Here is a 27,566-nt window from a genome sequence, read left to right as displayed (position 1 = left end):
CAAACAATCAGCACATATCCTTCATTTCATAAACGATTCACACTCCACTGTAAAATTAGCTAAAAGCAATGCAGGAAAAAAAATCCTGTTGTAAGCTTGTTCCAGAATATTGCTACTGTGATAGTTAGAACCTGTCTCCTAATTATTCCTAAATTAATTCATGGAGAATTTATAACCATTTACTTTGTGTCCTAGGGTTTAAATAGCTTTTTCTTTTCCAAGTAGTTTCATCTTCATGTGTTTCTAGGGAGAAACTTCATTCTTCCACAGTACTTTTCTTACTAGGCTAAAGGAACTACTGACTTCCTCTCCACCATCCCTCCATCTGATAGACTTCACTTTTCCCCAGTTATGTCAGTAAACTTTCTTTGAACGGAAGTTGCATGTTTTGGGTAACAATTTATCTGCCTTACAACTGGGAGGTGGACTGCAGAGAAAAAAAAGTTTTGGAATTGCAGACTTGAAGCAACTGCTCCTTTGTTTTGGTTTTTTTGGGGCATTTTGGGGTTATCTTTTTATTTATGTAGATTGGTATTCTTAGCAACTGTAGAAAGTTTATTAAAAAGTGACGGACGACTTTAAGCTCTTCATCCAAGTTTATCACTTGAGCTTACTCTTCTGTATCAAGCATCCTTATTACAAGGATGTGCTTTCCTTTGTTCATCCTTGCATAAGGAAGAAGGAAGGCTTTGTGTCTCTATAACCCCAAAAGATAGGTATGTACTCAACACATGCCAATTGCTCTGCTCCACCACTGGCTTAACGTTCAATGCTTTGCATTGTATCGCTGCTTTCATATGCTTTCTGTCTGCTACTTTTCCCCCTGCCAGCAGTCTCCAAAGAGCAGTTACCATTTTGAAGTATAAACAGAGAAGTGGAAAGGCATGTCAAGAACAGATCCACTCCTGGCTACAGGAGGAACTTCCTTATGCATCCATCTGCCCCACCCACTGGGAGGGGTGAGCTACTGGAGACTCGGCAGTGCCCACAAGGTGTGGACTCCAGCTGAGGGGTGTTCTTCCTCTGCGCCTAGAGATTGTGCCTTCAGAGCAAACTTTTTTTTTCTGCATTTACTGTAGACAAAGGAAGTGGCAATGTGAGATGAAAATCAGCTGTCTCCTTTAAAAGGAAATAGAGTATATATATTTGTTGAACTTTACAAATGCACCCTGAACTTTTAAAGATGTCTTCAGTGTAATAAAGCATAGTAGTAAGCATGACAAACAAACTTTAACTTGTTTGATTGTGCAATTAGATAAAGTTATTAGCCAGATTGGAAAGTTTTGGCTAAATATTTAGTCTTTTTTTTTCCTGACACAAAAAAAGATGGAAATATGTGTGCACCAAATGTTTTTTAGAAAGAGTTTGTGATTTTTTTACAGACTCACCATTAATCCATTATCACTCCTTTCCAGGTGAGTGGAAGGGAACTAGTTTTTGTCTAAAAGGTTTGAGAGCCATTAGACAAAGAAGTACAGACTCCATCTGCCATTGCCAGTTGCTGACTTCAACTCTAGCAACCAGCTGGAGGGAAACGGGTGTCTGAGGAGGGAAAGAAGGAATTGGGACAATCAAAATGGGGCTGAATAAGCAGATGCTAAGAACTTCAAGGAGGTCACAGACTTTCTTTGTTACTGTCTGTGGGTTTCACTTTATCTGCCTCTGTCCATGCTCCTCTGTTCTGTAGCTAGTCAGCTCATTTCTTGGAAGCTTAGCTGACTATGGTAATTATGCAGCTGTTAGTTCCCAGCTTATGACATGACAATTTCTTTCTGTACAACCATGGTCAGTTTGCTTGAAGGACATTTTGCAATTCTCGAATTGGCATAGAAAAGTTTTATTCAAGTTTTGCCCTTAATGTATATTTATAAAGACACTTCAGTTTTATTTCTAGTGATTTTAATGTAATTTCGAGTATTTTTAATAAAAATTCTCTAGCTGGAATATAGTAAATACTGGACCATGTGAAAATAAGGCACAGGAGGCATACTGAACTTTCCTCTGGTGGCTTTGGCCTCTGTTCTGAAGTGAAAGAGACTAAATGAAACTCCAAGGAAACAGGAAGTGTTTCTATGACAAAATAACCAGTACTTCACCTATTTCTGAAGGAGAAGGAAAGAATATGTAATCAAGCTTTCAGTTGAAACTTGTTGAAGAGCTGTTAATGTAACTTAACAGACTGCAAAGGTAATTGGGTTCAGTCTCTCAGCTTCTTTGGAAAGAACAGACCTTTTTGGTAGTATTTACTCTAATGATCTCTTTGCAACCATGTAATGAAGGACACATTCCCTTCACATATTACTCACTTGAGCCCATCTCTTTGCTTCATGTTTGCCTTGACAATGGAGAACAATTTTCAGGGCCAGCCACTTTCAGTGGCAACCTCGGGATTTGCTGCCTGAACTCAGCGTTGCTGGAGCAGCCAGCAGAGCCTTGAGAACAAGATCCCTGCTCTGCTCCCAGGGCCCTTCCCTTGGGCTGCTGTTTCTTCACTCTCTCTGCTGACCAGGTCCACTGATTCAGCATTGTGGTAGCAAGGCTGAACTGTGCTTTCACTGAACCTCGGGTTTGCCTCTCAGATGTAATGCCTAGCTGAAAATCAGCATAATTTTTGTCCTGGGAATTGCTTAGATGCTGTGAAATACAGCAATGGAAAGATGAATATAGGACCTGAGGATTTGCAGATCTTCTTGAAATAATTTTGAAATAAGCAGTAGTTTGTCATTTCATCCTGGGGCTTATTTTGTGTTTTGCTCAAAAGGTAAATATTTATAAGAAGGTGGTGGTGTTTTACTTGTAGAAACTGGAGACAAAAGCAAATATTGAACTATTGCTCATTTATATTCTTTCTGTGTGGTGAATGAGACAGTAGACCTGTGGAAGTAATAGTGAGCAATAACGTAGTTTGAGACCGGGTTTATAACACATGCTGTTAAAAGAAAAGTAGGACATTTCACAGGCAGTATTAATTTTGGCAGTAACCAAATTTGAAGTGTTTGGCTTTAGTTTTACTGTTGCATCTTGTGGGTAATTGGATAGAGGTTGGTGAGCATATTTATATGCCTGCATTTTTTTTGAGCTTAAAGCTAGGGAGAATCTGATTTTTTCATCTTGGAAGTGAAATATATCTGCTCTTTAAACTCTTCTAATATTCACTATAAATTCAGGAATGCTTTGTCAGTTTAATGCAATGTTCATCATCTTTTTATCTATTCAAATAAGTATTTCTCCCTTCATAAGTGACCATTCAAGCAAGTTATCTCTCAGAAGCCCTTAAGTGTTAATTGTATTGAACTAAATATACTATTTTTTTAATTTTCCTTTAAGCCTTTTCCTGACTTTGTTTAATCTGAAACTAGAACTAGAGACTCATAAATACAGTAATTTTTGTACTGTCACAAGCCACAGGGATAAACAGTGATCAATCAGGACATTCATAACAAATAGAAATAAAAAACTAATTATTTGCTGGAATTCAGCACTCAGTCTTGCATCTGAGCAGCTTGGGTTTATATATATATATCTACACATATATATATAAAAATGTGTGTGTGAGAGAGAGAGTATCTGTTAATAGAACAACTTTTAAAAGAAAAAAAGTCTTCTGGAAGAGGAGTAGAAAAAAACCCAAACACCTGAAGTATCAAGTAATTAATAGAGTGCCAGCACTAGAGCATGTAGAGAACGCAGAAGATCAATTTGGTAATAATTATAAATAGAAGTTCTTTCAATTCTAAAAGCACAAATGTTGTACACTTACCAAAGTAATTTATTTTGTTCAAGTTACTTCTCGTAATATGTGAAATTATTTATTCTAGAACTAAAATAAGAATGGAATTTCTTTGATAAATTTGTCCCAAAATTGTGTGTAAGAATTTGTTGGGTTTTTTTTAAAAAAAGAAGAGCTTAAATGTCAGACCATGCAATCATTTATTTTTATGTTAATTCTACTGCTATCAACAGAAAACTATATCAAAATGCCATAATAATAATAATTTTACTTGGAGTAATTGCAGTCTATAAAATTTTTTAAAGTAAAGAAAATTCGGGTTCTAGAAAATTTAGAAAATGTTATTACTATCCTGACAATAATACCTCTTTCTACCTGCAAGACAGCAGTTAAAACCTTGGTGCCATGCCAAAAAGTATCCTAAATGCTATTCTCTCATTGCTCACATTACTGCAAGTACCAACTGAATGTAAGTTCTGTTAATATTAAAAGTGATTTACTCCCTAATCTGAGATTAGTTGAGAGACATTTTCGAAAGCAAGGCCATGTGGTGCTGATGGAGAAGTAGATTAGAAAAAAAAAGAGGATATATTCCTCCATTTTGTTAAATCCTAACCCAACGATAGGAAACTGGTTTAATTCAAAAAGTTTTCCTGGGAATCTGGAGAGAAAACAATATCTCTGATTAGAGACTGGAGATGGAAAAAGTCCAACTTCTTCACAGTTCAAAAAGCTATCAGCAGATAAAAGCATAGATGAAGAAGAGAAAATTGCTGTAGGTTAGGGAAACTGCAAATAGATATGATGACCCTCCCACCTAAAGGAAATAGCTACATTTATTTTTTCATGGATACTTTGAGGTGTATGAAGAGGGACATCTACTCCTGGTTGATAAGGTCTGAGCCTGCACTCTGAAATTACCAATTTTTAAATCTTTGTGATATTAATACATTCACATATGCTTATTTCAGTCTCCTAAAACTTTGGGAACTATAATGCTTTGAGCATTCATTTAAGCATACAATTGTGAATTCATGTTAACTATGTCCACACCACTTATTTCTCAGAAATTTGTGCGTGACTGGTGTAATTTATAATTTGCAAGAAAGCTTGCCTTAAAAGCTTTAATTAAAGCTCATGGACTATGAAACTAACTGTGAACTGGAAGTGTTCAGTACCATTTTTGATAACTCTTCAGATACCTCTTCAGTTATTAAATTTGTTCAGAGCAGAAAGAAGACAGGAAAAAATTGGACTGATGTAGGTGCTTAGCTGCAAGGTGGATAATCTACTGAAATTGATCAACAAGGACTGGTTAAGGTAATACATGTGAAGTGCTACCTGGTTAACTTTATTGTGCATTTGAAAAAGATTTGCTTGTTTCAACTCAAGAAAAGATAACTGGCTAAACATGAGCGACCTAGTTACAAACAGCTCCACCATACTCTATCTGCTTTAAAAAGTCTGAGAGTCTACCATTTTCTCAACTGAGTAATTGAATCTTCTGGTTTCCAAGGAATCCAAAACTATTGCATTTAACATCTTCTTTGTTAAAGCCATGCACCTAATGTCTGTGAATTAATCCTATTTTCAGACAAAATAATTTTCCCACTGAATTCTTAGTAATATGCATAGTTGTTCTATCACTGAAATACTAGTCAGCATATTTTCTTTGTTACCTTTGTTACCTTAGTTTTATCTTTAAAATTTGTTTTGAAGTTACTCTTTGCAGTAACCTGTCTCTCTCTTTTTTCTTTTCTTTTCTTTTTTTTTTTTTTTTTTTTTTTGTCCTTATACAGAGGATTACTTCTTCAGGAAAACAGCAGGTTTTCAGAGGCATTGCATTACTATAAACTGGCAATTAGTAGCAGACCCACACTAGCTTGTAAGTATTTCAACTATACAAGCTTGCACACTATTGACTATTGTTTTTTAAGGAAATCTTCCTACTCTTTACTAACACTTTATTTTTTTTCAGAAGTTTTTCATTTGGAAAGCAAAAGGTGAAATTGTGCACTTTTCAGTTGAAAGCAAGTGTTTATTAGTCAACAACTGCATTTAAAGTGGTACAGGGAAGAAGCAGATAATGATTTAACACTGGGCAGCACTGGTAGAACCTAAAATGCTTCTGATCTGGGATGGTGAGCCATAGATGCCACTGCTCAAATTTTCAGACTCCTGTTTTCTGTTTCTTACAGCCAATTGCTGATTTTTATGTTATGTGGTGTGGGTGAATAATACAAATATTTTTGAAGTCCTTTCATTTTTCCTTTCTTGCCTGGGGCAAATGGGAAATAATCCATAGGATGTTGCAATTCATGGGTTCCAAAATTAAGCGTGTGCTTATTAAGATTGCTGACTTTTCTGTAGCTTAAGTATTGAATCTTCTATATATGTATATATGCACATACATTTATGTATTTGTAAACATATCTATATATTTTTGTAGCATTTTAAACAATGATGCTATATGCTTGATACAGTCCTAATAAAAGGAACAAACTGCCTAGCCGGTGTTCCCTCCTTCCTCAGTCTTAGTAGCCTCTTCCTCCTTTCCTTGTCTCTGAACTTTTACCACTTCTATGTTCCTCTTCACACTAGTGATTGATCTATATTCTATAAAAGCCAAGTTAGATAACCATGGGATCTGTTTCAGATATTACTTTGAAATAAAACAAAGATTAAATAAAACATAATGGAATTCCATTACAAGATAACATTTTTTCCCTCTTCACAGCTGCCTATTTAAATACTGGTATCATCCTCATGAACCAAGGGAAGACAGAGGAAGCCAGGAGGACTTTTCTGAAGTGTTCAGAGATCCCTGATGAAAATCTAAAAGATCCTCATGCTCATAAAAGCTCTGTTACTAGCTGTCTTTATAACTTAGGAAAACTTTTTCATGAACAAGGACACTATGAGGTAAGACTCCAGATTTGTCTATAGTATCATGATAAAACCTTAATACCTATTGCTTCTATCCAGACTTTCAAAATACATGACAGACACAAATTGATGGAATTTCACAAAATCAGGATTGATGTTCTTTACAGAGAATATTTATTCTCTACAGCCACGAGTGTGATGATGTTAATTAGCAGTGTTATGTTCTGCTGTCAGAGTCAACAATTAGCAGTGGTCACATCTGATATGTGTTAATTCATTCTTTTTGGCTTTGTCTCCATGGCTGGTATGCAAAGGATATAGCCTGATTACAGACCAGCCATCCTACAGTGTACTGGCTTTTTAATTCAAAATAGAGTAAGTCCATCTTTAGTTGAAAAAATGTGATTATGTTTGCTTTTGAGTCTCCAAAAATAAAACCCAACTGGAACAATTCAAAACTTCAGTGATTAAAAAAATCCTGTTATGTGCTATTTTCAGATAACTTGACCTAAGTGCTAAAGTCGGTTAGATATTTTTAATGTATCTGTATGCTGCTCCCACCCCATCTCATTTATCTGTGCAAATGTGACTCTTGTGATTCCTCTCTATTGTCCCTGATGAAATTACTAAAACTGGACATTCACTTAAGTTTTGACCTTTAGCAGTATTTGAAAGAAAGTCATTGTCTCCTTGCATTGCCAGGCATACTTCAGAACAGGAGTTATGCACGATTTTGATCCATATAATGCTTCCGGACCACAACAGTTACCTCAGCTGTTTACGATTAGGCATGCACAAGCTCTGTGGATTCTCTGTCATCTGTCTGCTGAATCCAGCTCTGTCAGATGGCAGTTACTAATTGATTAAAACACAGACACAGCCAGCTAATATATCTGTAAAGATGAAAGAAAAGCAGCGTGTTGTCTGCACTGCCGATAGAGTGTAGATTTGGAGTGCAATGCCTGGGAGGTGCAAGGGATTTTAAGAATATAAACCATCAGATTTCTGCCTGATGGTCATTGCAGTCTGACCCAACCTGGATTTGATCATACACTTATATTTTTTCAAGCATATTTCAGCCTTCACAAACTGCGACTATTAGATGGGATGATGTAGAAAATGATTCAGAGCTAACAGACTGACCAGTAAACATCATAAGTGCTGAATGAATCATACATGTGTGATCAAGGAGTTCAAGGCACAGCACATTTGCAAAGGGAATCCAGTTTTGGTGTTCTTGACACTATAGTCCATCTCATTCTTTCTGTGGAGCAGGCTTCAGTTTGAGGATTATGTTTTGTTATTACTTGGCAGTAGACAATTACTTCTTTATTTTTAGGTCACTTACTGTAGCTTAGTCCTTTGTCTGCAGTTTGATATTATTCCGTATTCTCTGACAACCTATAGAATTTTATATATTTTCATAAACTCATGAGTCATTGAGGGGTTTAAAAAAAATGTTTCTTTTATTTCCACTTAGAAAAAGAGTTGCAATATTGGAACTAATTTGATCTCTTGTCAATAAGCTTCACTGAATTTGGTAAAAATTTTTAAATCAGAAATGTTAACTTTTCCTGCTATTTATGATGGAGATGTGTTTTCTTTCTCTCTGCACCTTTCATTTGGGGAAGGAAAGTAGTTTGGTTTTACTTCATGTGTGAAAGACTGCTTTAATGATTTGTCTCACTTATGTGTTTCTTTTCAGGATGCCCTTACGGTTTACAAAGAAGCAATACAGAAAATGCCAAGGCAGTTTGCACCACAAAGCTTATACAACATGATGGGTAAGTGCATTTCTAGCGCTTCAGAAAGATACTTGTGTCAGGCAGGGTGAAACAAAAGAGCTTAGCCAGGGACCTGGTGCTCGAATCAATTAGCTAATAAAACCAAAACTAATTGCCTTCAGTAGCCAAACGAGCCAAACTAGATTCAGAGCTTAAATGCCAGCAACTGCAATGCTGGATAAGGCACAATAAATGATGAAACTGTTAGATACTAGGTATCTTTAAGTGTGTTCATGCAGCACTTGTACATTTAGAATGCATGGTGTTTTTCTCTGCCTGCAGAATCTCTCATCTGCTATCTTGGAGAACTCATGTGCAATTCATACAGGTTTTTTTAATCTCCCATTTAGTCATCTTTGAAAGTAAGAATAAATTGTATTTACTTCATAGAAAATGGAATGAGATTGATTATAACTTAAAATTTAGTGTGGGTGTTGGATGTTAAATTTCTGTGTAAACCAACAAGATGTCCAAACAGGCCCACAGAGATAGTTGGAAGTTTTTGCAGCTTGTGCCAAAAACTTATTTCCCTGCTGATGTACTGTTAGTTAGACATCTGCAGTGAGAGAATTCTTCTTCCAAGACCAGCCTATTTGTCCTTTAAAATTTTAGCAGAGTCCCTTGAGTACTGCAAGAAGCATTAATTTAGCTGAGATGGTTATTTGTTTTTAAACTTTAACTCCAGATCCTCATGTTCTTCTTCACATCTTTATACAGGATACATTAAACAGAAAAAAGAAATAAGAGAATATGAAGTTTTATTTATAGTATTCAGATCTGTAAATAAGGCAGGTTCTTCACTCTTCCAGAGATGTTTTTAAGTGGGATTCTCTCTGAAACAACATGTCTTTCTGCTAAGCAACCTCAGTGTCTGGCCTAGTAGACTCTGTGAGCTCCTATCTGAGACCGAAAAGGATGTAAGGTGCCTTTAAAGTAGTTCAAAGTAGAGCAATTAAAAATATATGTAGAAACATTTAGGATCAACAGAAAGCATGTGGGGTTTTGTGGCTTTTTGCCCCCCTCCCATTGCCTAAAATACAAGGGAATGTATTGGTTGATACCAATTGGTTTGACACAGTTGTTGAGAGGAGACACCACTCACTCTACTTGTTTAGGAAAGGCATCTTTTATTACCTCCTTACAAGTACTTGGGCATAGGAAAAAAATATTCTGAGATTGTAGTTGTAACTGATGCTATGTGTTTGCAAATCTCTGTAGATGCTAAATTGAGTATTTCTCCTGTCACAGGGACAAAGTATCTAATGTCAATAATAGTGTAAGCACTGCCTTAACAGTTCAAACATTCTCTTCAATGGAGACTTACTTCTCCCTGAATGCTGAGCTTTATCGTATTAATGCAAATGGCTAAAATCCCTAAAACACACAATTGATTATTGCATGTGCTTTTGTTCATAGGGAGTCTTAGCTGAACTATTGTTTTATCAGTTTTATTTATCAGCAAATGCTGATAAATTTGGTGGGGTATCAACAGTCACCACTCTGTGAATTAAGCTTTGCTTACTATTGGTGTCCTATAGTGATTGCTGAAGTACTGTAGTGCTCCAGCAAATCCTCCAAAGTTTGACTGGCCTCTTCAGTGCAGATACATATTTCATAATTCTGATAAAAGTGCTCCTCAGAAGTGCAGAGATTGGAAAAAGTAAATCAGTGCTGTTTCTAGCATGATGGTTGTTCCATCACAAAACAGGCCTGTGCCACCCTTTCTTTTCCCATGAATAGATGCTCCCTTTAGAACCACTATGATCTGTAAGATTCTTTAGTTTTTTACATTTTTGTCCACTGGTTGCTTTTTTAGGTTCAGGAGACCTTTCTCAGCTTCCTTTATAAGCACAGTCCATGATGTCCAAGTTCACTCTATTCCTGGGATTTGCATTTATTAACTCACAAAGCAATAGTGAAGACAAAGGCCAGCTCAGTCCTTTGCCCAGGCTTGGCTGCTGCTACACTTCCTCCTTCCACTGCTTAGCCCTTTCTCTGGCTTCTGTTTCCTTTAGGCAACTGCCAGCACTTCACAGATGTCCTAGTGGCATAACAAGTTAGGGTCAACTAAGCTTACCTTAGCCCCGTTCAGCCTATTACAAAGAGCAACAGGCTATTATGAAGCTCCATAAAGTACAACTTATCATTAATGTAGCATATATTTGTATTTTGGTTGCTGTTGTGATGGTAGCTGTTGCATTGAAACCAGAACTTGCTTCACACTAGTTGCTGAGTTGTGGCTTGTTGGCTGTGCTGCAAAGGCAATCCAAGAGGCTACATAAAGAGTTGGGTAGTGACTTGAATGCAGTGCAGTTACATTAGCAGCAGGACTTGGACTGGTCTGTTTAAAGATGTCCTGGGTGCGTCTACATGAGCATACATGACTGCAGTTAGTTAGGTTACTCTCTCCTACCTGTGATAGTGTAAAGGTTAGATGACAAGACAGAGCTAGGTGTCTGTGCTCACTTTATAGTGTGGAAAGAAAAAGATACCTCTGGAGCGTAATTAAGCCCATCTGACTTAGACATCTATTTTAGATTATACAAATAATCCCCTGCAAGCCTACTTCTTCTGTAAAAGTTGCTGAGGTGACTAGCTTAGACTTGCTAGCTCAAGTTGGGTGAGATAAATCCTAAACCCCCATTCAGTCATCTCTGCATTGGATGTGACAGGAGAACAGGGCAACCACATCTGTTATCAGTAGTGCATCCGCTCTGCAGCTCATACTGTGTCACTGGGCATCAGAAGGCCGACTGGATTCTTTATTTCTGTTTTGAGTTCAAAATAAAATTATAAACATGTTCTCTATAACAATTTCTTTGATAAACAGCGTTACGTAAACTTGTCTGCCTACTTCTTGCCTTTAAAAGGGAGACTAGAGGACCTGAAATAGGCCAGTCCTGTCTCACGCTCTTGGAACTGCATGAACCTGACTCTGAGCTGTGCCCACTCACTGTATGCTCATTGCTGGGGAGGAAGGGGGAGAAACTGGCGAGTGCTCCCCATCTGCTCGAGAAGGAAGGGTTCTTCCCTGTCTCTCTACGTGTGGAAAAAGTCTTCGCAGCTTATCGTGAAATCCAAGAACAGTTACAGTTTGAGGATTATCTGCTGCAGTTGTTATTGTGATTAATGTATTCTGAGTCTCTGGCAATCGCTCTACTTGGTTCAGTGGCACACATATTGCCACATATTGGCATGTGATATAAGAAAACAATGCTTCCTCTAATTTTTAATAATTACTCAGCCATGTCATTGAAGATTTCCTGGAGGCTTATTTTCCCTGTATGGTATACATGACATACTTGAAAGAGAATAAACAGAAGACGAACAGTTTAAACTGAATTAGGATTTGAACTCCAGCATTCCGAGTGTGGTAGCATTAACACTCCAGCAGTGTTAAGCCTTTACACCACCTGCTTCCCCTGTTTGTGTTACATTTCTTTTCCTGTGCTTGCTTCTATTGGCCTTTTGCTCTGACAGGCCCAGTAACTCATTCCTCTGGTTTGCCAGTCTACCTGGCTGACTCTCATCCTTCAAAACTGTAAGTAACTTGCCTCTTAAAGGAAGAAGTATTGGCCCTCATGAAGCATGCCATCCATTTGACTTTGCATTTTATTCACGTTACAAAAGGCAGGGCCAGAAGACCAGCATCAGATGTTCTAAGTTTGTGCATATGAAAAGTTGCAGGGTAGATTTTGGTCTCCTGTTGCTGTGATTTATTTTGCCAGGTGTGTAACAACTCAGCTAAGGAAACCATATGTTTCTCTGGCTTTGTACCAAGAAGTAAAACCTTTTCATTTATTTTTTTTCTTAAAAGAACCCAAAACAGCTAAAAATTAAAACTCTAAAACTAGAATCAAAATAATTATTCAACAAGCTGTATAGGGTTGCCTTGATATTTAGTTTCTCTATGTCATATTTCTTTGATGTAAATTAAAAAGTACATGGTAAGGTTACGCAGATTAATTTGCTTGGCATGGCAACATGCACTACAAAGGCCAGAGTCCAGCTCAACTGCATTAAATAGGTAATATATTTTGTTTAAAGTTTCAATTAAAACCTGGGGTCAAAAGATAAAATGGTCCCTGTGGGATCTTGAACACTTTAATGCCAATATTAGGATTGTTTAAGGATCAGCCTCTGCTCTGGATGTCTTCTGCGTTCCTTGAAATCTGAGATTGTACAGTTGATTGCATTACATTGCTTTTAAAACCACACTGGCCCACCTGCTACAGTAATTCATACTCCTGCCAGTTAAGTGGTGTGAGGTGGACCATGGAGGCTCTATTTTAATAGTGAATAGTAACAAGAAAGATGTCAGGGTGTCATTGTTCAGGTTTAAATTGGCAAGATACTGTAATAAAGACAAATGTCTTGATCGCACTTCATCTGCCCTTGCCAACTCACATCTGAATGTCTTGTTTTCAAATGCATTTAATGCAAAGCCTTACAAACATTTTTGATGACAAATACAAGTCACAAAAAAAGCTAACATTGCAGGAGTGAGTACAGTTAATGATGCGCAGATTAGAGTTCAGATTTCTCCTTGCTAATCTGCTACGTTGCACACGGACAGAAAACAAATCATACACAAGTGGCAGCCAGGTACAGAACAGGAAAGGGGAGCCAGATTTTACATCTGGTGCAGAGGTTTGCATCATAAGTACAAAGGCTTAGCATGCAGAGAGACTTTCTGTGTTGATGATTATAACATAACTATCGCTTTATTTGATTATGCTTTTGGGTGGATGTGGCTATTTATGCAAACCTGTTAATATTGTTAAGACTCCTATCCCATTTGCCCCTTGCTCCCATTAAATGCTTTTTTATTGAATTACTTTTAAATATTGTTTAGAAGTCCAAGAAACACTTTTGCTGGTATAGTTTTACAGTTCATGCTGTGCAAGACTTACTTTTTAAAAGCCAGAGATGATTAAGTTGTGAAATACATATCCCACATCATAACTTATGCAGAGTGTGGTACCTGCACTCGTCTGAGCTCCAGTCATCAGTGTGCTTCCTGTGCATCTCATGAAGCTTTACTGGTAATCTCTTGCTAAATGTACGTTACAAACTTTTTTCTTTTGAAACTAGCTTGGTTGAAAAAAATTTTTTCCTTCCATAGGTATATTTTATGTTCTAGGGAAATAAGAATAGAGTCTACTCCAATAGTGATGGGAGTAAAAAGGTTGTGCTTCCTTCTCTCCCCCTCTCTGCTCCTATTCTGCTACTTTAACTCTTCCCCCTCTGAGACTTCTATAGTAGATTATATTTGCTGTCCAAAGCTGAGTATAAATCTCTGGGCTGATTGCAATGTCTCCTGGTTTTTCACTTTGTTTTGTTTGAGAGATTCAAGCTGGGTATGAAGGTTACAGCAGTGGGTTGCTGAGGGGGTAGTGGATGCAATGGTTGAGAAAAGCATTTTTTCCCAGTTTCTTAGGTTTTCTTAGTTTTATCTCTTTGGACTACTGATCTATAATTTAATTTGAAATGCTTGAATTTTTCTTGGGCAATATTCTGAAAAAGCTAAGACTCTAAGCCTGAAACGCATTTGTATTTTAAACATATGGGGTTTTGTATGAAAATAAGTAAATCATAATAGTTGTGGACCAAAAATATGGCCCAATACTGAAATTGGATTACAGGGATCCCAGTTAGTCATGATTCTAATGGAAAGTGCTTCTGTTAAGACTGTTTTAAAGAAACCTATGCTAGCATAATGTCTTATATTTTTTTCTTGTCAGTAAAACATCTTTAAAATGTGTGTAAATAAAGTAAAAGGCAAGAAAAGAGTACGATCACTTGTTCAGTTATGAATTTTTAGTTTGTACCCTTGTCATTTACTGCTGGTTGCACATCTGTTGGAAAAGAAATTATCTCTCTCAGGTGAGCTCAATGCCTCTATTTGTGTCAATATACTTCTTTCACTGGAAGTCTTTGTACGACAAGAAACAGCTGTGCAAAGTCCATGCTGTTCCATGCTCCAACTGATTTTATTTTGCCCTTCATCTATATCTGTTTTCCACTTTAGGTACTTTCATTCAAAAGTAGCTTAGTGGTCTCATTAAATCAGTTCAAAGGCTTTGGCTAATTGAGGCCTGTAAGAATCTGCTCAACCAAAATAAATGTGGATTGACTCCCATCCATAAAAAGCCCTCTTAAAATACAGTGCATTCATTGAAATCTTCAAGGAGATTGTTCTGTAAAAGGAAAAAATCAAACAGAATATGCTTAGTCTGTGCAGAACTTGATGCTCGTTAGGTTCACATGCTTCAGCTGTTTCAGAGATGTGCATGCACTGCATATTTGTCACCAAGACTGTTAATCTTTTGCAGTATATCTGAAACATCAGTATAGTATAACATCAAACTCTGCTTCTAGATTTATTGTGTTATTGTGTTATTGCACTGGTACCTAAGAGAAGAAAGAAGGAAGTTATATATCTAGGGGAGTGCATTTACGGTAAGTACATCTGCGACCTTGATTTGCACAAGGAAGCTGCACAGTTGCATTATGAAAGACATAAACCCTTTGTGATATTGTGGTACACAGAGATGCAGACTTCTCCATCATTTTCTAAGGCAACCTGTTTATGTTCCCAATTCAAAGAAATGATGGAAAAATGAAATTTAAATCCTGACTGAATGTAAATATTAGAGATTTTCCTTTTCAGAGTGCATCTCCATCTTCCCTTCTGTTTTGACTTCTGCTCTTGTCAATGCCAAAATTCTATATTTTCTATATTACATTTTTACCATCCAGCAATTTGAATGGGAGATAATTAACACATACAAAGATGATGCAAGGCAGATTTACCCTGCATTGTCTCCTTTACAGAGATAATTTTTCAGTTGTCTTTTCAGCAATATCTTTTGGGGTCCTAAGAGGAGGACCACAGGAGGGACATATGTTCTTAATCTGAAAGTATGGTTACGTGACACCTATAGAGGGACAGTGCTGTGACATCCACAGTTCCATTGTACTTGCTCATAGATAAGTCTAACATGTTCTTGCAAGGAGACAGTCTTTGCTTGATATGACAAAGTGCATCTGAAACAGAACAAATCTGAAATCAGCAGATGAGAGGTTAATCTAGAACCATATAATATACTTCCATGTAAATGGTACCTAATTTTCTTTTTAACAATGTGAGATGTATTAGAAAATCTTAACTACTTTTTTTTTTTTGAGGATTTGCATTAAGCTCATATTCCACTTCATTATTGAATATACAGTTAGCCTTTCAGGGGAAATATCTGCTAGCAAGCTGATCCTTTATTAGTATTACTATTTAATATAAATATTTAATGTTAATATGATTGTTATTGTTCTTTAATTATACTTAATTAATTTGTCCTGAGATTGTTTTAGTAGGGTGGTTTTGTTGTTTTGGTTTGGTGGGGGGTTTTTGGTTTTGTTTTTTGTTTATTTTAAAAGACTATTTTGCAATCCCAAGGATTCTAGGGAAATATGAGTAAATATTACTTTGGAGAATGGTATCTTGCAACTGATCTATCTCTATGGCTAAGAAAATCCACTTGAGTACCAGGATTTTAGAGTGGTGTAAGCCTAGTTAAAAGGTAGTCCATTTCTCATTTCTTTGTCATAAAGTATTAATAGAGGTGTTAATGAACTATGTATACATTCCTTTAAATAGTGTTTCAGTTGCATATGAATGTGTTTTCTTGTACAACATTAGTAAATGAGAGTTACAATTAAATAATCTATGTTCGTCCTTTTGGAATGGGCTGAGAAATGGGTGTATAACAAACAGAAAATATTAGCTGCTGTAAAAAATGAAAAATTTTTGAATGACTGATTTGTCTCCATTTACTCCAGTTAGCTGTTGAATTTCTTGCCACTACTCATTGTGCAGGCCATGCTGTACATGGCTGCATGTTGATATGGAATAGGGAACTGTGCTAACTGTCAATTTGTGTCTTAAGGTTTCCACTGCTGTGAATTTCTCTTGTTTTTACCATTAATAGAAAAGTAGAATGCAACTCTCTCGAACTTTATAGATCGGACAAGTTTCATTAGTAAATTGTGTGTGTGACACCTTTCAGGTTTTTAACATGAATTTTGAAAAGATTTTACAAATTAAGTAATTGTTAAAGTAAATATAGAAACCAGCTCACATGTACCATTAGTTTGCATATTTTCTGCCAATGGACACTCTGTTATTTTCCTAATGACCAAATCATTCATGTTGCAAGTTTATAAAAATACACGATTGTAAATGGCAAATACTGTTTTTCCTATTTTAACCTCAGACACACAAATCAAGGATAACAAGAAATGTTTCTATAAGTATGTCAACAGCAAAAGAAAGACCAGGGAGAGTATCCATCCCCTGCTGGATGTGGGAGGAAACATGGTAACAAGTGATGAGGAGAAGGCTGAGGTGCTTAATGCCTTCTTTGCCTCAGTCTTTAATAACAAGATTTGTATTGAGGGAATCCAGCCTCCTCAGCCAGAGGACAGAGACTGGGAGAACGACCACCCCACAATCCAGGAGATAGTCAGTGACCTACTGCATCACGTAGACACACACAAGTCTATGGGACCTGATGGGATACACCCAAGGGTGCTGAAGGAGCTGGCTGGGGTGCTCGCCAAGCCACTTTCCATCATTTACCAGCAGTCCTGGCTGACCGGGGAGGTCCCGACAGATTGGAAATTGGGCAATGTGACGCCCATATATAAGAAGGGTCGGAAGGATGATCCAGGAAATTACAGGCCTGTCAGTTTGACGTCGGTGCCTGGGAAGCTGATGGAGCAGCTCATCCTGAGTACCATCACACAGCACATGTGGGACAACCAGATGATCAGGCCCAGTCAGCATGGGTTTATGAAAGGCAGGTCCTGACTGACAAACCTGATCTCCTTCTACGACAGGGTGACCTGCTTATTGGATGAGGGAAAGGCTGTGGATGTTGTTTACCTCAACTTCAGTAAGGCCTTTGACACCGTTTCCCACAGCATTCTCCTGGCAAAACTGGGTGCTCGAGGCTTGGATGGGCACACGCTTTGCTGGGTAAAAAACTGGCTGGATGGCCGGGCCCAAAGAATTGTGGTGAACGGAGTTAAATCCACTTGGCGGCCAGTCACGAGTGGAGTCCCCCAGGGCTCGGTTTTGGGGCCACTCCTGTTTAACGTCTTTATTGATGATCTAGACGAGGGGATCGATTGCACCCTCAGTAAGTTTGCAGATGACACCAAGTTGTTTGGGAGTGTTGATCTGCTCGAGGGTAGGGAGGCTCTGCAGAGAGATCTGGACAGGCTGGAGCGATGGGCTCAGGCCAACTGTAGGAGTTTCAATGAGGCCAAATACCGGGTGCTGCACTTTGGCCACAGCAACCCCCAGCAGCGCTACAGGCTTGGGGAGGAGTGGCTGGAGAGCTGCCAGTCAGAGAGGGACCTGGGGGTGTTGCTTGACAGCCGGCTGAACAGGAGCCAGCAGTGTGCCCAGGTGGCCAAGAAGGCCAATGGCATCCTGGCTTCTATCAGAAATAGCGTGGCCAGCAGGGACAGGGAAGTCATCTTACCCCTGTACTCGGCACTGGTGAGGCTGCACCTCGATGACTGTGTTCAGTTTTGGGCCCCTCACTACAAAAAGGACATTGAATTCCTCGAGCATGTCCAGAGAAGGGCAACGAAGCTGGTGAAGGGTCTGGAGCACATGTCGTACGAGGAGCGGCTGAGGGAACTGGGGTTGTTTAGTCTGGAGAAGAGGAGGCTGAGGGGAGACCTCATCGCCCTCTACAACTACCTGAAAGGAGGTTGCCGAGAGCTGGGGATGAGTCTCTTTAACCAAGTAACAAGTGATAGGACAAGAGGTGATGGCCTGAAGTTGCACCAGGGAAGGTTTAGACTGGATATTAGGAAGCATTTCTTTACAGAACGGGTTGTTAGGCGTTGGAATGGGCTGCCCAGGGAAGTGGTGGAGTCCCCATCTCTGGAAGTGTTTAAGAGTCGGGTTGACATAGTGCTTAGGGATATGGTGTAGTTGGAAACTGCCAATGTTAGGTTAACGGTTGGACTAGATGGTCTTCAAGGTCCTTTCCAACCTAGATGATTCTGTGATTCTGTGAAATGCATCCTGAATGACAGAAGTCAGTTCATGCATGTTTTCTCTGACACTTTGTTGGAAAATTATCTTAAGGTGGAATATCTTTTATTAAAATTACAGCAGTCTAACACATAAAATCACTTGATTGAATAAACACTCCAATTAACAGATGCTTGATTTTGTTCCAGTCTTTGAGTATGGCGGTGGCAGAGCCTTTGTCAGTTTTCAACTTAGTTTACTTTCTTTTTAGATAGGAGTGCCATTGTAAATCATTTAGAAGATTGAATTAATAACAGACCCCCAACAGTACTTCCTTCTGTAGTAATGACATGTTCTAATTGCTTATAATAATTCTTGACAATATGAAGCTTATGGGCAGAAAGTAGACTGTTCAGAAAAAAATGTTCAGCTACAAAGAATTTCCTGTAAAGTCTTCAAGGTAATAAAATTCCTTTCTCTACAGTTTGACATTTAGATTGACATATTGTAGCTTCATTTCTAGATGCACCACTCAAATATACCTTCAGTGTTTTAGGAGGTTAGCTTGTAAAGTAGTTGAGCTCTTAAAAACTATTAAAAATTGAATTTGCCAGTACTCTGAAGATGTCAATCTCTCCTTATATCAATCTATCATGGAAAATAGATGAGAACTTTGGATCTTTTGAAATTTGGCAGTGCATTCAGCATATACTACCAGCAGATAACAACTCCATCTCTTATGGCTGTTTACATTACTGTTTAAAGTATCTTGTTGTTAATTGCTTGAAACTTTGCCAAGCTGTAACAGGTTGGGCTGGAATTTTCCACTTAAAGAGAAGGGCAATATGGATTCCTCGTTTCCTATATGCTAAATGAAGCAGGAGCCTGTTGAAAAATAGTATACAATCAAATAATTAAACATTCTGCCATAAAGTATATAGCTAGGGAGAAGAGTTGAGAGGAGTATATAGCTTGACTTCTGACTTCTTCCATCCTTTCAACACTTGACTTCATGACTTTGTTTTGTGCATAACAAGGTATAATGTGAGTGCTGACATAGTGAAAAAATTGCATGTGACATTGATATCCCTGAATTTGATCACGGGTTTTGTGTGATATTTCTGTTCTTTTGGGATTTCTTTCCTGTTTGGATTTTTTTTTATTCGGCTTGGGTTTTTTTTAAAATTGTTCTTTTAGTTTGGCCCTGACCAACAATAGAATGACTTGAGTACTTCTGGGATTGAAACATCAGCTACTTCTGTGTATGTAATCATGTATCCAAGACCAGTACATGAGTACAGAATGCTCTGTAGATCCTTGAATTAGAAATCCAGGTCTAATAGATTTACAGGCTTGCACCCCTTTTGGGAAAAAATCTATTTGCTCATGAAAATCAGGTTAGCTTCCCTTAGCCTTGGCTCAGTGTGGCTTCTGACTCTACATCACATTCATTTTATCTGCAGGCTGTGGTTTGGTCATTTTGCATGCACTGCACCCTAACTCCTGAAACTCAGACTTAGGTGCTACATTTTGCGTGGGATCCCTATCCTCTGGTGACACAGTTAGCAAAAAAACCCCCAACAACTAACTGGACCTAGTCCAGTTTTCTTGCATCATAAAAATCCTGCATAACCCCTGTGGAATACTCAAGATAAAATAGCTCCCTTGGTAAGAGTTCCTTCTATTTTACTACTTTGAGCATTTGGGTGGCACCTTTCCCTCTGAGTTTGGGGGTGTGGTAGTTGGCTTCAAGCTTGCATAAAGAACATTGGTCCTTCTCTCTCTCCCTGATGCCCTCACAGCTATTAATTTCCATGTAATGCAGAACTGTGGGCAGTGACTCACCTGGAGACAGCCTTAGCCGACCACTACTTGGGTCAGCTGTAGTCCTCTCTTGATCCTCCAGTGGTGGCACTGGATACACTGTGACTTCATAATTTTGGGAAGATACTTAGCCATTTATTTGGAATGAATCAGCTGGTGAGATGATGAATTAATCCTAACTCTCCCGTAGGCATTTTCAGTCCGTCATTGGCTTGGGCAGGGGCGCATTTATTTATGTTTAGAGCCCTTGTGAAAGAGCTGTATAAACTCAGGGTATAAATCTGAAAGCTGCAGTTCTTCACCATTGCAAACTTGTTTGATATTGCTTATTTCTAACCTCTGAGAAATTTGTTTGCTTCTTGGAGAAAGAGCCTGTCTTTCTCTGTATGTTAAATTCTTTCTCAGAAACTTCAAAACTACAATTATCTGTACCACAGTATATGGCTTTCTGACATCCCATTCATCTATTGTTCTTGAACATTACCTGCTTCAGCCTCTCACAGTAAAGGATTTCACTTTGAAAAATGTCCAATTTTAGTCATTTTGTATGCAGCTTCTTAAGACTAGCAATTTAAAAATTATGGATGCTATATTCTAATTTAAACTAATTGTGGAAGATGATCTAATTTAACTACATTCAGAGATTAGGTTTTTTAATGTCTTGCACATCCCTGCAATGTAGTTTCAGGACTCTTTTCTTAACCTTTCCTAGTTTTCAAAAAAATGTAGGTTCTTGATGTGTTATGATTAAATGTAAACACTTTCCATATTCTCCCTACCATTCCATGCTGTGCAGTGTAGACTGATGGAAAAGAAGTAACTTTTCTACAGTAGATGTGATAAAGTTCCTGTTACTTTGAGACTTTTGACTGGAACTTAGCAGCTGGAGCACTCTCTTGCAATTCTGTTCCAACGTGACTTTCATCTCAGCCGTGCTCTTTCAGCCCTAATAAGGCCATAACTCAATCTCCTCACTCAAGTGTCTGTAAGACATTTTTTTGTGTGTGTCATTGTAGGTGTTCAAAGCACTTCACCCTTTTCAAGATCACTGCACATTTAATACATAGAAAATCATAAATGAGATAATAAATTATAGAAGTCTTGAGAAATTTTGGGCATTCTCACTAGCATTTTTTTCACCCTGTAGGAGAAGCCTATATGAGAATGAGCCGGCTGCCAGAAGCAGAGCGCTGGTACGTGGAATCACTGCGATCCAAGAGCGACCACATCCCAGCCCATCTCACCTATGGAAAACTGCTGGCTCTGACGGTGAGTTAATCAGCAGCTCCCGGGAGCTCGTACCAGGCCCTTTAAATAGGTGAGGTAAAAGGACAGAAAGACTGTTGAGGTTTGAACTCAGCCGGCAGCCAGACGCCTCATGGCCAGCAGTTCACCTCCCCCCTCCCCGGTGAAATAGGGAAGGGACAAAAAGAAGAGAATTCGTAGGCTGAATAAAAAGAACGAATTTACTAAATATAACAAGAGAACAACAGTAACAATAGTGAGTCCAAAAAGAAACGGGTAAAATGCAGCAGTGGTTTACCGAACGTGGCAGCCGCCCCCACAGCAACACATGACCAGACCGGAACCTGAGAACGGCGCACGCCAGAGAGAGCCCGCGCACACCTGTATCCCTGGGCATGACATCACATGATATGAAATACTCCAATGGCTGATCGAGACCCGGCCCTCTAGCTGTGCTCCCTCTCAACCCAGGGAAAGTTAACTCCATCCCGGTCGAAACCAGGACAAAGACTTTGACCTGAAAATTGTTTATTGCCCTATTTGTCACGCTATTTCAGTCATGCCTTCTAATTAAAGATTTTGACAGCATCATTTTTTTACAAAACATTACATCCATTCCTGAAATATCACCGCCTCTGTGCTGGAAGAAAACAGTTATAATAGCGTAGGAACTTTATAACAGATAGTAAAGAGTTCTCTGGTTTATTAAAGCCTTTATTATAAGTAGTTTAGATTGCAAGTAATGATATTAATACAAAAAAGATATTCAGTGTTTGACCCGGGGTGGTTGTAGCAGCTTATGGCAGCCTAGGGTGTCACCTATACTTTGTGAATTACATGTCTCCTGCTTTGAATTTACACTTCTTTAGGAGTGTCTATTTGAGCATGTGAAAAGAACTACTCAACTACTAAGAGCTAGTTCTAAAAAAATTAGAAGGGTTGGACTTTTTCTTCAAAATCTACTTTGCCTTTCAATTTTAGATGAGCTTTAGCTCCAGCTAAACTAGCCCCATATAATAGCTATGGTAGAGCACCAGTCCCTCCTTGGTTTTCACACATTTTGAAGATGAAAATGGATTTCTATTTTATTCAATAAAATAATGCTTTTTTAAAACTGCCTTTCATTTCTTTTCCATTTCTCATTCCCATTTTTCTGATCATATCCTCTTTCCTGTTTCTCTCATCTGCATTTGCTTTCATTGTTCACTCTAACAGTTTCATATTTCCTTTCTATGCTCTATGGGTACACTTTTGTATGACACTTCAATCCTTGTGCTCAGTCTGAATATCTTCCTCAACTTTTCATCAAGCTATAAGATTTTACTCTGACATTGCTTATGCCCTGTCCAGTCTTCAAGCAAAAGATGTCCTTGGACACAGGGTAGAGAAAAATAGCTCATAATTAATTTCAGCAGATCCATTGCTGCTAAAAGTATCCAGACATGGAAGAGGGGAAGACATGAGAACAGAAGTTTTCTATATGAGTAACACGTGACAACATAGAAAGAATTAAAATTTGTTCAGTGTTATCATGTAATATCAAATACAGAGTTTGATTAAAAACTGCCTGGATGGGAATTTTTAGCTTGGAAGTCAAGATGGCAGTGTTATATCCCACTGTCTGTCAGTTCCAGGCCCTGGAAAGGCAGTTTTTTGATACAATTCCCAGTTACAGTTAAAATTTCTTGGATATTGACAAATACATGCACTCACGGATTACCTTCCTCTGGGACAGAACTGCAAGTAGATTATGCAGCAAAATTTCATACTTTACCTTGCATTTCTAGCAGATATTTTCGTATCTTGCACCTAAGAATAATAGGAGAAAGTCAGAATTATTAGTTTCTTCTTAGCAGATCTTTGACACAAAAGTTCTAATTTATTAGAATAGCTGTGGGGAACGAAAGAGTTTTCTTGATTAAGATCCAAACTCTGGTTAATTTTTACATTTTCTGAACTGCTGAGTATATGAAATGTGAGGTCTTCTAGTGAAGGTCTTGCAGTTGTTCTGGGAAACAAGGTCTCACAGTTTTCTTCAAAATAGCAAAATCCCCAAGTCCCATAACTCTCTACAAACATTGTGAGCCACTAAAACGAAAATTTTAGTTTTGTCCCCTCATTATGAAAGTTCAGGTATGGGATTAAACATTAGTGGCATACCCCAGTTTTGGGAAGGAAGTGATGAAAAATGTATGTGAATCCATATAGTAGAATCGAACTGTTTACTTTTCTCCAGGGATATAAACACAAGGTATGTTTGGGGTGGATTGTGCCTTGAGGATTCTCATCACATTTGTTTGCTATCATCTCTTGACAGTTTTTAATTACTGTTGCTTCTTCTCTAATTCATGGCAATATGTATGGATAGGGTTCATGTCTATTCTGTTAACAGCAGCATAAGCTGAAAAGATGGTGCTGATGTCCTGTTGGCTTGTAGTGATGTAGGAATTCAAAAACACGTAACAAGGCAACATGTTGATGACAAAGTAATTAGAGATGGCAGAAAATTTTTCAGGTGGCTATTTCATTCATGAAAAAAAAAATCATTTATCTTTGATCTATTGAAATGTTGGCATTTATTTCATTTAATTATTTCAGCTACAAAGTCTGAAAAGACATTTAACAGGAAAATGGATGATGAAGAGATTTGGCAGTAGATTATGGGTTTTTTGACTCCATGTTGGTCACATATCCTTAATCAGTTTTGCAGCCTGCCACCTGCTCAGTGAGTCATATTAAATGGATTTTGTCTAGTTTCTAGTATACTGAACTGTACTAGTATTAGTTCCCATCGCAAATATATTGTTGCTGTAATTGACACACTTTCTGGAAGTCTGTATAGAATTTCTTGGGATTCAGTAGTATTAGAGCTGCTCCCTTTGGCATAGTTGTTTCAGCCTATACCTAACTTGAGGTACCACTATGATTTATTCTTCTGTTAAACTTTGCTACCTAGGCTCATGAAAATTTTCTTCCAGCCTGTATATTCAGGAGAGAGAAAAGCCTACTTCAGTTAGTTTTTGGATGTTAGAGGAGAGACATTTTAGAGGCTTCTTTCCCTTCATCTGTTGGAACCAAACCTTCAGACTTTTTGCAGTCCTGCTTCTGAATATAAGTGTTAAGACAAAACTATTGATAACACTTCTTTGTGTCTCTTTTCCAGGGGAGAGATGTGAGATGGTTGATGAAGTGAAGGGTGGAAGTGGGTGCAAATATAGATAGAAAATTTTTCTCTGTTGGTGAAACTGGGGAGTGAGGGAGGATAGTAGAGGAAGGTTTCAGAGAAGTTCATAAGTTCCAGCAAAAGGCAATTCTTGTATAAAACCCCTAGCAGTTAAAGTCAAACCTGTAAAGTTCACAAATTCAGCTATGTTTTACTTCCTGACTTAAATTCCAATGAAGTGGCTTAATTTTAACCCCAGTTTTTCTGCCTCCTGAAGTATGTTGCCAGTGTTAATGCTCACTAAAAGCAACATGACATAGAATCATAGAATCATTTAGGTTGGAAAAAACCTTTAATATCATTGAGTCCAACCATTAACCTAACACTGCCAAGTCCACCACTAAACCATGTCCCTAAGTGCCACATCTACAGTCTTTAAATACCTCCAGGGATGGTGAATCAACCACTTCCCTGGGCAGCCTGTTCCAGTGCTTGATAACCCCTTCAGTGAAGAAATTTTTCCTAAACTCCAATCTAAACCTTCCCTGGCGCAACTTGAGCCTGTTTCGTCTAGTCCCATCACTACCATCCAGATCATTGATGAAGATGTTAAACAGAACTTGCCCCAGTACCGAGCCCTGGGGAACAGCACTTGTGACTGACCACCGACTGGATTTAACTCCGTTCACCACCATCTCCATTTAACTTCTTTCACTGCATTTAATCCTTTACTGCCAGTCTGGATACCTGGACTGCCGCCTTCTACCTTCTGTTTTCTTTGCCTTCCCATAAGGAAGAGTGGCGGCGACCTATGCCCAGTTTTTAGACTAGAGGTTTGCAAAATTGCTTGCTCGTTACAGCAGGCTATCCTTTCCCAACTTTCAGGAAAAGCTTTTCAGAGTTTTGTAAACAGGGACATAGACAAAAATCAGAGTTCTTGACTGTAAACTGTTTATTTTGTTTATGTTTTCTGGCCTTGGTTCTGTCAAACACAAACTAGGGACTCTGCATGTTTTCTAAATCCACAATGACCTGTGCCTCTCTTTCCTTTTTAATACTGAGTTCTACAGCACACTTGAAATAAAGGCATCATATACTAGATGAGTTTATTAGCTTAGCAATGAAAAATATGATTGAGTTTGTTGGTTTGTTTGTTTTTTTATTATTTCCAACTTGAACAATAACCTTGTTTTGCTGATTAAGGATAGCAATTAAACTCGGACACCAGAGTGAAAAGAGTAGGCGTATTTTACTGGTAATAACTAAATAATGTAGCAGAGTAATACAGAAAACATGCAGTAAGAAAAGACAGAATAATGCACTTAAAGCAAACAAATAGGAAAATACAGGTTAATACATCAAATCATTACTACATGAGAGAGAGAATAGTGATTAAGAAAGATACATCACCACTTGCATACGTTACCATCAGCCAGATCCGCAGGGGGATACTGGGGAGCCCCGGTTGTGGCGAGGGTTTGGAAAACCTTTCCCAGCAAGTAGGAAGTCCTACGCGGTGCGTCCACCTGTAGGTGAGGCATCATCCAAAGTCACTGTAAGAGGGTCCAGGTTTATACAGTATTGAGTAAACAAGTCCACCTGACTACGGTGTGGTAAACATCTGGCTTCACTCTCCAATTAGATTCCCCCAGAGCCTGGCCAGGGCTCAAGGAGGAAGGCCAAGGGAGCTTCTCTGCTTATCTAATTTTGAGCACTTTCTTTTCAGAGCAAGGCGACACATATGTTCCCAAGGCCGGACACCTGGCTCCACGGCCTTGTTAACTTGCCCCTACACAAAGAAGGATAAAAATATATTCAGGATAGACATGTTTTCATTACATTCATCATCAGCAATGAGTACATGATATCTAAGCTACATCTTTCATTAATGAGTATACATATTTCGCTAATGACTACATACTGAGTTAGCAGCTTAGGCTCGGGGCCTGTTGTTCAGGCTTCAGTATTTCAATGCTTTAGCACTTTTTACATCAGCATAGGTGGTTTGTTATAACCTAGCACAATACCTACTAGCACAATGGTTATCAGTTATAAAATATACAGGATCTCATAGGTCAACTCTGGCTTGGGCCTGTTGTCCAAGCCTTAGCACTTCAAACCTGCACGAGCAATCTGATCTAAATAAAATGTTAACTCTCCTTTGAGCAGGAGATTGGACAGGATGATATCTCAAGGTCTCTTCCAACATGAATCATCCTACGTTTCTGCATACCTTTCTTTATTTTCATGCTGAAGCTAGTTCCAGTTTACTAAAATGCAGTGTTGGGCAACAGACATGCCCAAAGTTGGGCTACAGACATATATTTAATATTAACACCTATTATCTTCTCTTACTGAAAAGAGATTTTAGAGGAGGATTAGCTTCTACCAGAATGGGTTACCTTTTTCAAGGTCATGAGTGGCATGTAAAACTGTAAAGAAGGTAAACCACAATTCATTTACTGTGATAAACTTAAAATTATTATAATCATGCTGTAAGTGACAGATACTAATTCATATGATCATCTCAGATTGATTTTTACCAGTTTCCCATTTGCATGTAGCTAATGTCACTATTGTTTCAAAGGGCAATTTAAATTTTAAACTTGCATTTCGTGAGTGATGAAATGAATGATAGTAAGCAAAGGCATAATCTATGCTATTTAGTTTTACTTGTGCTAATTCTTTTGGCTTTGTATAATAGTAGAATAGAACAGAATATTTCAGTTGGAATGGATCCACAATGATCATCTAGTCCAACTTCCTGACCAGTTCAGGGCTCACCAAAAGTTAAAACGTTCTTAAGGGCATTGTCCAAATCCCTCTTAAACACTGACAGGCTTGGGGCATCAAGCACTTTTCTAGAAAGCCTGTTCCAGTGTT

General features: G+C 38.3%; 1 protein-coding gene across 4 annotated transcripts in view; it reads left to right on the top strand.

The window, feature by feature from the left end:
- The window catches only part of TMTC2 (transmembrane O-mannosyltransferase targeting cadherins 2), a 275,962-nt gene that overhangs the window by 188,976 nt on the left and 59,420 nt on the right, over positions 1-27,566 (top strand). For 3 of the 4 annotated variants that reach the window (XM_074827115.1, XM_074827118.1, XM_074827116.1), the window contains 4 exons: positions 5,530-5,615; positions 6,468-6,652; positions 8,322-8,400; positions 21,423-21,544. In XM_074827115.1, the coding sequence (XP_074683216.1) occupies positions 5,530-5,615; positions 6,468-6,652; positions 8,322-8,400; positions 21,423-21,544 (472 nt within the window). Of the gene's footprint in view, positions 1-5,529; positions 5,616-6,467; positions 6,653-8,321; positions 8,401-11,270; positions 11,371-21,422; positions 21,545-27,566 lie in introns of those variants that run through there. The other variant, XM_074827117.1, reaches the window with a different exon arrangement.

The sequence above is a fragment of the Strix aluco genome, chromosome 5 (assembly GCF_031877795.1).
Source record: "Strix aluco isolate bStrAlu1 chromosome 5, bStrAlu1.hap1, whole genome shotgun sequence".
Taxonomy (NCBI): domain Eukaryota; kingdom Metazoa; phylum Chordata; class Aves; order Strigiformes; family Strigidae; genus Strix; species Strix aluco.
This window is presented reverse-complemented; position numbering and strand designations above follow the sequence as displayed.